The sequence below is a fragment of the Schistocerca gregaria genome, chromosome 3 (genome assembly GCF_023897955.1).
Source record: "Schistocerca gregaria isolate iqSchGreg1 chromosome 3, iqSchGreg1.2, whole genome shotgun sequence".
Lineage (NCBI taxonomy): Eukaryota > Metazoa > Arthropoda > Insecta > Orthoptera > Acrididae > Schistocerca > Schistocerca gregaria.
In genome coordinates this window covers 547,430,662-547,444,160 of record NC_064922.1, presented here as the reverse complement: position 1 = coordinate 547,444,160, position 13,499 = coordinate 547,430,662, and the positions used below count along the sequence as shown (strand labels likewise).

Below are 13,499 nucleotides of genomic sequence, written 5' to 3'. Positions count from 1 at the left end.
CTTCAGGTGGAGAAACAGTTCACAATAGGCAGTGGGGGAACCCTACACCTGTGGGCAGGAGGGGGCAGACATTTTGAATGTAGGCAGTCAACACTTTGGGCTCATCAGAATTGGTCACCACTTAGCCGATCATAGCTTAGTAAATTCAATGATAACAACACAGTCCTAACAGACAAAAAAAATTCTATCTACTTATGGACTGTGACATTTATTTTTATTCACAAATGATGAAATACTTTATGTCAGACCCCTGTCATTGCAAAACACAGTGTTGGATCATGAAGAAAGGATCAGATTTCATCTTTTTAAGAAGAAAAAGTAGGTGGTCACAACAAAATGTTGACCCATAGGCCTACCACCTAATGACAGCTGCATTTCTATGTAGTTTAGGAAATTGTTTGGTGTGTATCATAACAAATTAGTGTTCCTGTAATACTGTACATGAGCAAAGTGCAGTGTTGTAAACAAGTCTCTGTTAGTTACATTTTGAATGTTGCAGTATATGGAAAATGGAGTATTAAATAATTTCAATAATTACGTAGGTCCTAAATCTATATCCAATACTCTGACAATGCACCACCATGTTTTGTTAATAAACAATGAAGCATTTGTCCAGTGGTAATTTTAGCAGTGAAATGTACTCAATAAAAATCAAGTTTCCTATATAAAGGTGACTTTCAGACAGATGCAGTTTACCAGTAAATTTTATTGCAAATGTTAATAATCAACAGATGCTTCACCTGAAGTGTCATATTTAAGCTTTTTAAATGACTCATTACATCAGCGATAGAGGCTGTGTGCACATGACAGAACATGTTGTAAGTGGTTTGAAATAGGGTTGTCTGATAGGTAGCCTACAATTTACACTTGCTTATAAATGGCAGGCAAACTACAGGCACTCTTGAATGCCCTTTTTCTTTGGGGCAGAGTTGTAACACACCACACTTTACCTATCTCAACTAAATAACTTCATGCTAATCTCTTTACGGTTTCTTGCTTCCAATATATTGCTTTTGCAAGTATTTCATATTGCCTCTGTGTATTGCTCATTAATATGCTAACTTTCCAGTCCTTGTAATTGTACCTTTTTTTATTCATCTTCTTTCATCTTTTCTCTCCCTCTTTTATTTGAATCTTTACTTTTAAAATTTATCATGAGACAGTCGGTATGTCTGTTCTTCTTTTTAATTAGTTTGATTTATGACATTCATACTTTTTTAGTAATAATAGTCTCTCTCTCTCTCTTTCTCTATTTTATAACACTTCTGTTAATTCATTTTGTAGTTAACTGCCCTCTCTTTTAAAAGCGTTATTCACTTCTTTGCCATTTCTCTCTCTCTCTCTCTCTCTCTCTCTCTCTCTCTCTCTCTCTCTCTCTCTCTCTCTCTCTCTCTCTCTCTCTCTTTTTTCAGGTTCTTTCCTGTGCCCTTGGCATATTATAGCTTGTTGTGTAGTGGTGTTATCTCTTGTGTGATTTCTGTCACTTCTTTCTTAGTTTGTTTTGTGACTGTGAATATCATCTGATACTTGTGTTTGAGTAGGACCAATTTATAAGACATAAGATATAGGCATCATGACTAAGTTCTGATTTTAGTTTTTAAGATACAGTGAAAAGCCTGTTTTCATTTTATGTTTTCTTATTCTAGTATGGAGAGATTGACTGCTGGCCAATGGAGTGCCCTCCTCTGCTGTGCAGTGAGCCCATCCTGGCACCAGGTGACTGTTGTCCACGTTGTGAAGATGATCCCTGTCCATTGGATAGAGGTGACAATGGCAGTTCAGGACAGCCCTGTACATATGCTGGACACTTGTTTGAATCAGGCACCCAGTGGCAGAATCCTCACGACAAATGTAGTACCTGTAATTGCAAAGTAAGTAAGAAAATGTTTAATTTTATTACATTATACAGTGAACCCCTTTATCTCTATTTTAAGTTATGGCATGAATTTAATTAGAAATTTAACAATTAGTAAAATGAGCTGAAGCATTCAAACAATTTTATGTCTTTTATTTGTTTCCACCTTTCTTTGTGTCTGATAATATTGAACAGAAACTATTCTATTTCAAATAAGTATTATTTCACAGAAATTTTCAAGGTACATTCTGTTGACACATAGGATAAATATTTGTATTAATTTCCAAAGACAACATCTATATTTTCTTCCATTGAACACATATGTGAAATGACTGCATTCAGAAAAATGAACTGAGAATATAATTGTAATGTAAAAATTCTTGGTATTATAGAAACACAAATAATTGTGATATTACAAAAGGAGAAACAATCAGATAATTATATAATTACTTTGAACATAATAGTATAGCCCCTCTCAGAGAAACCATCACTGTCATGTAAGTTGTAACTGATAGGTTTTTTATAAACATTATTTTGACAATAACTGAAGCCAATGGCTTTTCCTCCTTGAGTACACCAGTTCTTGCCAGATCAATGAAGTTAAGCAGTGCCAGGCATGTCCAGTACTTGGATGTGTAACCTCCTGGTGCTGTTATGTGCTGTTTGCTGCTTTCCCTTTACCTTTATGGCAAAGGGAAGGAGGGGATGTGCTGTACAATCCCTCGTCATCAGACGTTGTGGCAATGTCCTGGATTAAATTCCAAGAAGTGAGGGCATGTGACTATTTTGATAGCGAGCTGTCTTTTGGATGCATATGTTAAGCTCAGCAGCTCACTTGGTGGTATTTGAGAGGAGTAGGCTATGCACCAGCACCAGGTTTCTCACTCTCACTTCTCACATCACCATCCAACACAAACATAACACCGCACTACACACACCCATTTCAGCCACTTACATTTATCACATACACTTAAACATACAACTCTCACACTATGTGAAGTGTAGATGCAATTGTGTGTGAAGGACACAAGAACCTTTCCAACTGAACTTGCCTTTGGGGTCTCCAGCCAACAATGAGATATGACTTTTCTGAAGGTAAATGAACTAGTCACTGTCTTGGACAATAGTCAAGTAGCTTTCAATGCGAGAACTATCCATGGAACCTGCAGACACACCCTGTTTTCTCAAGTTTTTAAGAATTTGAAGGTAATAATTTTCATTTGAATTAGAATGTATATGCAGTGAAACACCTATATAACGTTTTTCAAGGGACCACAAATTCTGAACACTGTATAGAGGAAAACACTATAAAGAGGGAGGCTTCCAAATAATAATTATAGGGCATTACTGAAGATCAGGATACCACTAATCAGCTTTGACAAATGGTGCCATAGATGACGTTTTAAATTTTCACAATATATGATATTCATTGCAAATGATCAATGTATCAAGTGATTCGTTTTTTTTTTTTTTTTTTTTTTTTTTTAAATTAAAACATGGGGCTCGGTAGGTGGTTGGGTGAAAGTAAATGGATCAGTTTGTACAGTAAAAAGTTATAACAGATTCTTAAGATTGACATCATTCTCCAAAGATGACAGGTGGTATCCCATTCTTCAGTTGACCCAATTATAGAATATGAGCCAAATTTTGTTTATATTTACTGAACATATTACATAAAAACACAGTAAATGGGACAGATTAAAAAAAATTACTTCAATAATTAAATTATGAAATGGAACTTAAATTTGCACAAAACTCTAGGAACTTAAGCAATCTGAAAATAACATACTTATGATTTTTTAAAATATTCAAGCAGGCTTGCTTGTTTTCTGTTTCTCCTAGACTCTATGGCAATCATTTCTTGCTCCAAATGAGCAAGTTGCACTACTGTTCTGTCCTCAAGTCTATGGGCCATAATGTACCTCCTGAATGTTTCAAAGGCTTCAGCTGCATATGAGGGCACAGGATCATCTTCCTTGTCACTGTCACTTTCACTATTACTCTCCAAGCTTCTCTGTGCAGTCAGCTCCTCAATACTTTGTAATCCTGTGGTTGCCACGTTGTCATCCACAGCCACAAAGTCCTCAAAAGTGACAGAATCACTGCCTATTAATTGGTTAAACTCTTGCAAATGACTTGCAACTTCTTCCACGGGAGCTGCCATCTCATTCTCACAGAATCCCACTTTTGTGAAACAGTTTTTAACAGTTTCAGCACTTACTTCCCTCCACGAGTACATAATTAAATTTATTGCCTATAAAATGTTCAGTTTCAGTTGTGATCTTTTCTGGCTTCCCGGTTTTTTTTGGTCCATCAAATTCAAGGCCTTTTTTACAACAGCTGTCCTATATTTAACCTAAAGGGCGTGTATTATTCCCAAGTCCAAAGGTTGCAGACGGCTGGTGCAGTTGGGTGGTAGGAAAATTACTTTAACATTTCTCAGAAAGGGTACGTCTGGTGGATGTGCCGCACATCTATCCACAAACAGCAGCACTTTTCTTGCAGCACTCCCCATTTTGGCGACAAATTCTCTTAGAAAACATACAAATATTTCACTCATCATCCATGCCTTGGCATTGTTTGTATATTTGCACGGAAACGTGGAAATGTTTTTGAAGCACCTCGGATTTTTTCTCTTCCCGATAACCAAAGGTTTCAGTTTTTCACTGTCATCAGCGTTTGTACACAACAAAACAGTAAGATGTTCCTTGCTCTTCTTACCGCCATGGCAATTTTCCCCACAAAAAGTAAATGTCTTATCCGGCATTAAATTGAAAAACATGCCGGTTTCGTCAGCGTTATAAATGTCACGCAGTTTGTAGCCCTGTATCAGATTAGGGAGAGTCTGTACCCATTGAGCTACAGTTGGTTCATCTACACTTTTACTTTATCCACATTCCGATTTGTACACAACGCCATGACACTGTCGAAATTTGTCAATCCATCCATTGGATGCCTTAAAATTGTCCATTCCTAACTGAAGTGATATTTGAAGCGCCTTCTCCTTCAAAATAGTTCCGTTTATAGGAATGTTTGCAACACGTGCTTGCTGAAACCAAGTTAATAAAACTTTCTCCATTTTTTCGTAAATCGATTGTTTCAATCGCATACGTTTCAAATTTCCACAATTCTCAAACCCTTCCATTATCGACGATCTGTTTTTCATAATAGTGTTGAGTGTTGAAGGGGCCAGTCCCAATTGCTTTGCTAGCTCCACGCGACTCACGCCAGGAGATGCCTCCACTTTTTTAATAATAGAAACCTTCTCTTCCAGAGAAATATTCTTCCGCTTTTCACCCATGTCCACTGATGAAAGCTTAAAAAAAAAAAAACGTTATATCGAAGACACACACTTACTAGGCACATGAACTGTTTGCTGCTCAGCTCACACAACACGCTACTAAGTACTAATACAAAGCATCGTCTGAAATGGCGCCAAAAAGATCGCAAGCAGAATGTGCGTCACATGTCACATGACCCGGTTTTGCCGTTGACATATGAAATAAGCTGAGCGCGGGCTTTCTGAGCCAGTGCAAACTGTGAAACCACATAACGGAAAACGATGCGTCTACATCCAGTCACTTAAATGCTATAAAGAGGTAAATAATTGACCAGAGTTCCAAAAATATGAGCATTACATGGAGGAAACTGTAATATAGAGGAAACGCAGTAAAGGGGAAAATTTAACATTGTTTATATGGGCCTTTAGTTGGGACCGAAAAAAACGGACGTAACATAGAGGAAAACATTATATGGAGGAATGTTATAAAGAGGTTTCATTGTAACCTATTACAATTAAACAACTATTGACTCAGAAGAGTATTGGGTGACAGATGATGAACTCATCAATGTTTTGAAATTAGAATACGTTTCTGAAGTATAGTATTGTATTTTACTGTCAATGACAGTAGGTCATACAATGTCTTATTGTTGTTTGTAACCATTGCTTCTTTGATTTATTCACTAATAATATGAAGCCAGAGAACAGGTCAGCACAGCGTATATGTCCTGATAGCACACACAAAGTAAGCCTGTGCCCTTTATCATTTTGCCACTACCTGAATTGTAATATTACTCATAAAATGAATCCATCAGTCATGTTTTTGGGTGCTCAGAAAACTATGCCCATTTGCTTTATCAGAGTACATGACTGTTGTTCATTGCTTATTAAAGAGGTGGGAAAATATAATTCAGGTTTTTGAACACAGAACACTCACTGATCAATGTTATTGTAGCCCTTCTCCATGTGCATCTTTTCAGCTGTGCATTCATCCATGACTTCATGTTTGTGGATGACAATGTGTGACTGTCAAAATGCGTAGACTAAGGAGCTCTTGGAAGTAGAGGATATTTGACAGAGGGAGTGGCTGCCCATTCTCCTGACTTAAATTCCATTGAGTACATGTGGGATGCACTGGGGAGACGTATTGCAGCACATATGCATGCACCACCAACTATCCAACTGTTGTCAACCATGCTGGTGGAGGAATGGAATGAGCCTACCATGTGAACTCCTTGCTAACCTTGTGACCAGAATGGGAGCACATTACAGAGCATGCATTGTTTTCCATTATGTTCACGCACTCTATTAAGAACCATATCGAATCTTTTGTTATGTCTAAGGGACCATCATAAATCATGCTATGTTCTGTGTAATTATTATCTTTGAATAAAACTGTCATTTTTGTTTGTGTCATTGTATATTTCTTTGGGTTACCTTCTGTACTAGTCTGTAAAAGTTCTTTGCTTGTATGGTCCAAGTCTTACTGAGCTAGGTTACATGACAGTGACACAGCACGTGAAAGTTACTTTTGCCCCTAAAGTATTTCGAGGGTGGTACTGATATCAGCTGCACTTGGGCATTGAAATAATGTTATGGCAAAAGTTGAAAATTTGTGCCCGAGCTGGAATCGAACTTGGATTTCCAGCTTTACATGGGTAGTCACTTTAACAGATAAGCTATCTGATCTAAATTCTTAACTTATTACACACTACATCATGCAATCAAAGCATTTTCTTTGTTTCTGCAAGAAGTTTGGACCCTGTTTTGCATCTGCACTGAGGATATCATAGCTGTCAAACTTCCAAATATATATGTCCAATAGAATGGACAGCACAGTTTTTTTTTTCAGCCATAAATACCAATATTTTGAGGGACATACTTACCTGAGCCACAACTGGGCACTAAAATAATTCAAAGGCATAAGCTGAAAATTTGTGCTGGACCAGAACTCAAAGCTGGATTTCCTGTTGGATGGTAAGTGTGCTCATTTAGCTGAAACTGTTAAGGCAACTGCTCGCATAAGGTGGCATATCTGAGTTCTAGTCCCAGTCTAGCACAAATTTTCAACTTTTGCCATTGAATATTATTTCAATGCCCAATTGCAGATGACATCATTATATCCATCAAAATACTGATATTTATGGCTGCTGCATCAAAAATCAGTGGTGTCTGTTCATTGAACATTTCTGATAGAACAGATACCATATATATACACCGGATGCATGATAGGGTCCATACCTCTTGTGGGAACACAGAAACTGCTGCAAACAAATGAGGTAAATGGACATGGACACTGCTTCCTAGTGTGCAATAAGTTGAGAATTTTGGTTGGGCAAAAAGTGTGCTCAGATAGTCAAAGTGATTAAGGTATTTGCTCGCCTAAAGCAGGAAGTCCTGGTTCAAGTCCAAATATGGCACAAATTTTCAGCTTTCCCGCCTGAATTATTTTGATGTCCAATTGCAGCTGACATCAATACTTCCCTCAAAATATTGATATTTATGGCTACCGTATCAGAAAACAGTGGTATCTGTTCTGTCAGATGTGTCTGACAGAGCACACAGCACATTTGGCATATTACAATATCATAAATGTTTACTTAGAATATGGAAAGTAATGTTTACTTAGAATATGGAAAGTGTAATTAGAGTATTTTTGAAACTGGAGATAGACACCCATTAAAAAGTTACATAAGCAGAAAATAATATCTGTTAAAGAAAACTTAGGTATATAGTTACTTTAAGCTGCAACATTTGTATAGTAGCAGTGTGGCATTCTCCCTGATCTATTTTACAGAAGTTCTGTTGGTAATCAATCCCATTTCATCAATGGAGTTTGTAAACTTTGGTGGCAACTGTCTGGTTGTTAATTCATCACCATTGTGTCTCAGATATATTCTATAGGATTCAAATCTGGAAACCTTGCTGGTCAGTCTGTTTTGTGGATATCATAACCTGTAAGAAATTCAGCCATGAAAAATCTTTTATTGTTCGTGGATAAGAAATCTGAACCAACAAAATATATGGCATATGACAGACATGACTGCATTACCTCAGCTCAGAACATGCAAACATGACATAAAGATATTTGGTCCTGATATACTGTCTTCCACTATCTTTTTTATACACATTTGAAAGAGGGAATACCACTTTCCAATAAAGACTGCACACTTATAGTTTATAGTGAACTGTTTGTCTTTCCATTTTCATATTTTCCAGTTATTCTTAATTTTCAACACAAGTGGAGGTGCTGTGGTGAAGTCATTCTGGGACAAGGGTACATTTTGGCTGAAAGAGGCATGACTGTCAATGTCCACTGATTCTTTTATTTCATTTGTGTGATATTGGACAAATTGTAGATTTCATGTTCAAGAGTAGGTCATGTAGGGAGGAATGGAGACGTCTAGGATTGTTGTGGACCATTAGTTTCAAGGACGAAAACTGAAACTATGATATAAATATTGAAAACATCTGTGCCTTGTAAAGTGTAGTGGAAGTAGAGCAAATAGCCATATTATGACGAAAAAAAAAAAAACATTTTCACTGGTATCTGTAAGTAATGGCAGCATCGTTTCCTTTCCCAATGAAGTGTTTAAGCATAATTCCATGAGCAAGCTGCAGCACATAAACTTAGGAACATGAAACAAAAAATATGTTACAAGGTACAGTGGTGCTATGTGTATCATTGGTGAACTATGGAGCAGTGTAAATGCTTAATCTGTGGTAAACATATCATCTTATACAGCATTACATTATGAGGAAGTGTATGGATCTGGTCATTGTATGATGAATAGTGCCTATAGGGGTGCATTGTCCCTGTTATGAACTTCATTAGAGGAGACATTGCGGTTATATCAGTATTTCACATTATCTTTCCTTGAACCATTAATGGCCATGAAAGTCAGACAATATCTCACAATTCCTTGTTGTTCATTCCAAAGTGACAATCTGAAACAGGTGTTTTTCATTTTAAATACCAGGCTAATTTTTGAAGTGATAACCTTACCTAAGTAGTTAGATGAAATCAGAGGTAATGAATTTGCATGGCTGTTAGTGACACCTACTCTCTTCTCACCTTCAAATTGACTTATAATTATTCAACGTGCTCATTCACTGGCACAGCACAGTTTTCTGGGATAAATGCAGTAAATTACCAGGATGCAGTAAGAATGTAAGTAAACACCTGTACATATCTCCTGTAGCCTGTGGGAATTTTTCTTGTTGTTAAAGGGCATATGTATGCCATATGATTAATGAAGTCAAATTCTTTCAGGGGTCCAGTCAAAACTGACTGTCATATTTACACTTAAAATAAATATTATCAAAAAAGTGACCCTAACGTGCGGCAGAATATCATGTCTCTTAACATACTGCAGACGGTCATGTCCCTTTCAAATTATACATATTCATTAGTGATAAACTCAGCAGTTTTCCTCTTCAGATTATCATAGGTAACTGTTGACAGTGCATAAAACTCATAGCAGCATGAAGGATATGTTTCAGATATGTATATAGAGGGTAAAAACTGTAGGGAAGACAGAGATTGAAATAAACTGGATATGATTGTTTACATATACCTTATCTTTCAATATTCATCAAAGATAATAGTTGGACAGGTGTGAGTAGGAGTCATGCACTGAGGGTTCTGCACAAACTTCATTGCTATGTTCACTATGTGATCAAAAGTATCTGGACACCTGGCTCAAAATGCCTTACAAGTTCATGGAACCCTCTATCGGTAATGATGGCATTCAATATGATGTTGGTCCACCCTTAGCCTTGATGACAGCATCCACTTTTGCAGGCATATGTTCAATGATACGCTGGAAGTTTTCTTGGGGAATGGCAGCCCATTCCTCACAGAGTGCTGGCAGCCCATTCCTCACAGAGTGCTGCACTGAGGAGAGGTATAAACATTGGTTGGTTAGGCCTGGCACAAAGTCGGTATTCCAAAATATCCCAAAGGTGTTCTATAGGATACAGGTCAGGGCTCTGTGCAGGCCAGTCCATTACAGGGATGTTATTGTCATGTAACCACTCTGCCACATGCTGTGCGTTATGAACAGGTTCTTGATAATGTTGAAAGATACAGTTGTCATCCCCAAATTGGTCTTCAACTGTGGGAAGCAAGCAGGTACTTAAAACATCAATGTAGGCCTGTGCGCTGATAGTGCCACATAAAACAACAAGCAATGCAAACCCCCTTCATGAAAAACTCGAACACACCACAATGCAGTTTAAAACAAAACAAGCAAAATTAAATGATATTCAGGTCAGTTACAGAAACTAGGATTTGTAGGAAGCTAGCTGCTTGAAATTCTTAGGAATGCAACTAGATGAAAATCTATGATGGGGCTCACACATACAGTACCTTGCAAATAAATTAAATAGCCAAGCACATGCAATGAAAATATTGTACAATGCTACCAGTATAAGCATAAGAAAAGTAGTAACCACAGCTACTTTGAGTCAGTAATAAGGTATGGAATTGTATTTTGGGGTAACTCAAACCATATGTGTTGAATACTAAAATTTCAGAAAACCATCATTAGAAATATGCACAATGTAGGGCAAAGAAAATCATGTCACCCACTCCTAAAAAATCTGAGTATACTAAGTGTTCCCTCACTATACATATATGAGTTGATTATTTTTGTTCACAGTAAACCTGATTTATTTGTAAAAAATCATTTTCAACATGATTACACCACCAGAAATCAAAATAATTTTATGCTGCCCACCCACCATTTAAAACGTTATGCTCAAACTCCACATTCTATGTGTATGCTGAAAAAATCCTTAGATGTGAAACTAGTGCATAAATGTTACTATTCAGTAGAGGAATTCATAAATGACAACTTGAAAATTTGAGCAGGATAGAGAAAGTACTTAGGACTGTTAATCTTAAAAGTTTGTTACTTTTGAAGAAAAATTATTAATTGCTTAATTACATAATTATTCAGTACTGTGTATTATATTACTGGTATTATAAGGAAAGTTGTAAACCAGTTTTGTGTTTTGATGAGTCTCCTGTACTTTAAGTCAATGGCTTGAAATTGTATTTTATGAGACAATAAACTTCTGTTTCTATTTTTTACCACCACATCTGAATTTTACTGTTGTCACTACACCCGCAGGCAGATGACGTTCACCGGGCATTCGACATGCCCACTCCCTGCCATTGGATTGCCACACTGTGTACCTTAATTTGTTGCTCCACACAACATTTTTCCACTGTTCAATCATCCAATATTCAGGCTCCTTACACCAAGCATGGCATCGTTTGGCATTTACCAGTATGATGTGTGGCTTATGAGCAGCTGCTTGACCATTAAATCCAAGTTTTCTCACCTCCCGCCTAACCGTCGCAGTACTTGTGGTGGATCCTGGTGCAGTTTGGATAGATGTCTGCCTATTACACATTACGACCCTCTTCAACTGTCGGCGGTCTCTGTTGTTATGCAGACGAGGTCAGCCTGTATGCTTTCGTGCTGAACATGTCCCTTTACATTTCCACTTCACTATCACTTTGGAAACAGTGGACCCAGGGATGTTTAGGAGTGTGGAAATCTCATGTACAGACATTGACACAAGTGACACCCGACCACGTTCGAAGTCTGTGAGTTCTGTGGAGCACCCCATTCTGCTCTCTCACAATGTCTAATGACTACTGAGGTCACCGTTAATAGGCAGTAGGTGGCAGCACAATGCACCTAATATGAAAAACATATGTTTTGGGGGGTGTCCAGATACTTTTGATCACATAGTGTATATAGACAGTTCATCCATTCCAAGAACTGTGAATGTTGACAATTTTTGACCGTTATTGACATTGATACTGGCAAGATATCAGTCCCTGGGATATCAATACTTCTGCGAATGTTTTAATTTCAAGCTTGAAGTTGAATAACAAATGAGAAAAGAAAAATTATCTTCATGTGATACGATTACAGATTAAGAATTTTCTGTTTTTTTTTTCCCCTCTACTTATACTGTAAAACCTTACTTCTTGCCAAATTACATGCCAGTGGGAAGTACCCCATAGATTTGAATGACTGAATTTGTGAGTAACAAATTGTGTGGCATAAATGATCATATCTTTTGATTGCATTGACTTCGACACTTTAACTTTTTTACACCAGCAAAGAAATATAGACCTCAGTATGTGACATAAATTTCAATTTCATACATATACCCATCCTGAGAAAGAGGGGTCTTAACAGATGGTGGGGCAAACGTTAAAAAACTGTTTTATAATAATTACAAATTCACAGTTTTGGATTATTCCCTTCACTTGTGCTGTAAAACCTTCATTCTTCTCAAATTTCATGACTAGACCAATGGGTCATTCCCTATAGGTTTTTATGAGCGTGTTTTTGATTATCAAAATGTCTGACATAAATGGCTGTATACCTTTTGACTGTATTTATTTAGAAGTTTGACATTTTTACACCATAGATCTCAGTATGTGACAGAAATTTCAGCTTGATACATCTACTGAATCTGTGATAAAAGTGGGAAGACAGAGACTGAAAAAACAGGGCCTGATTGTTTATATATACCATATCTTTCAACATTCCCCAAAGATAAAAATTGCACAACTGCGAGTAGGACTTGCACAATAAGGGTTTCATAAAAAAATTCATTACTATGTATGTAGACAGTTCATTCAGTCCAGGAATTGTGAATCTTGACAATCTCTGTCTGTCACTGAAAGTGACACTGGCAGAATATCAGCCCCAGGGATTCCAATACTTTCAGAATGTCAGAGGGACAGACAGGCTGTGGGATAACAAATAACAAACAATTTTTTCATGTGATACAACTACAAATTAACAATTTCTGTATTTTTTCCTTAGGTTGTACTCTAGGTCAACAGGAAGTACCCTATATATTTTGATGAGTTCGTTTGTATCAAAATATATGACATACGTAGCCATATCTTTTGATTGCATTGAGTTAGAAGCTAACATTTATTATAATGTCAGGGGACTAGAACCTTAGTATATGACATAAATTTCAACTTGTTACTGTACTCATTTTGGAGAGAAAGGGATCATAAGAATCATAAGAGATGGACAGTCCTATGACCAGTGACAAAAACATTCCCCCCCCCCCCCCCCCCCCCATGTGATATAATTATAAATAAATGAGTTTCATATTTTTTTTCTGAGGTTGTACTTTATTTCTTGCTAAATTTTATGAATATAGTTCTATGGCAAGCACTGTATAGGTTTCAATGAGCGAGTTTGCGAGTATCAAAATATGTAACATAAATGGCCATATCTTTTGATTGCATTGACTTAGAAGCTTTAATTTTCTACACCACCAAGGCACAGATAGATCTCAATGTAGCACACCTTC

General features: G+C 37.0%; 1 protein-coding gene across 5 annotated transcripts in view; it reads left to right on the top strand.

The window, feature by feature from the left end:
* The window catches only part of LOC126354025 (protein kinase C-binding protein NELL1-like), an 871,152-nt gene that overhangs the window by 742,891 nt on the left and 114,762 nt on the right, over window positions 1–13,499 (top strand). For all 5 annotated transcript variants that reach the window (XM_050003353.1, XM_050003352.1, XM_050003356.1 and 2 more), the window contains one exon: window positions 1,647–1,871. In XM_050003353.1, the coding sequence (XP_049859310.1) occupies window positions 1,647–1,871 (225 nt within the window). The remainder of the gene's footprint in view (window positions 1–1,646; window positions 1,872–13,499) is intronic.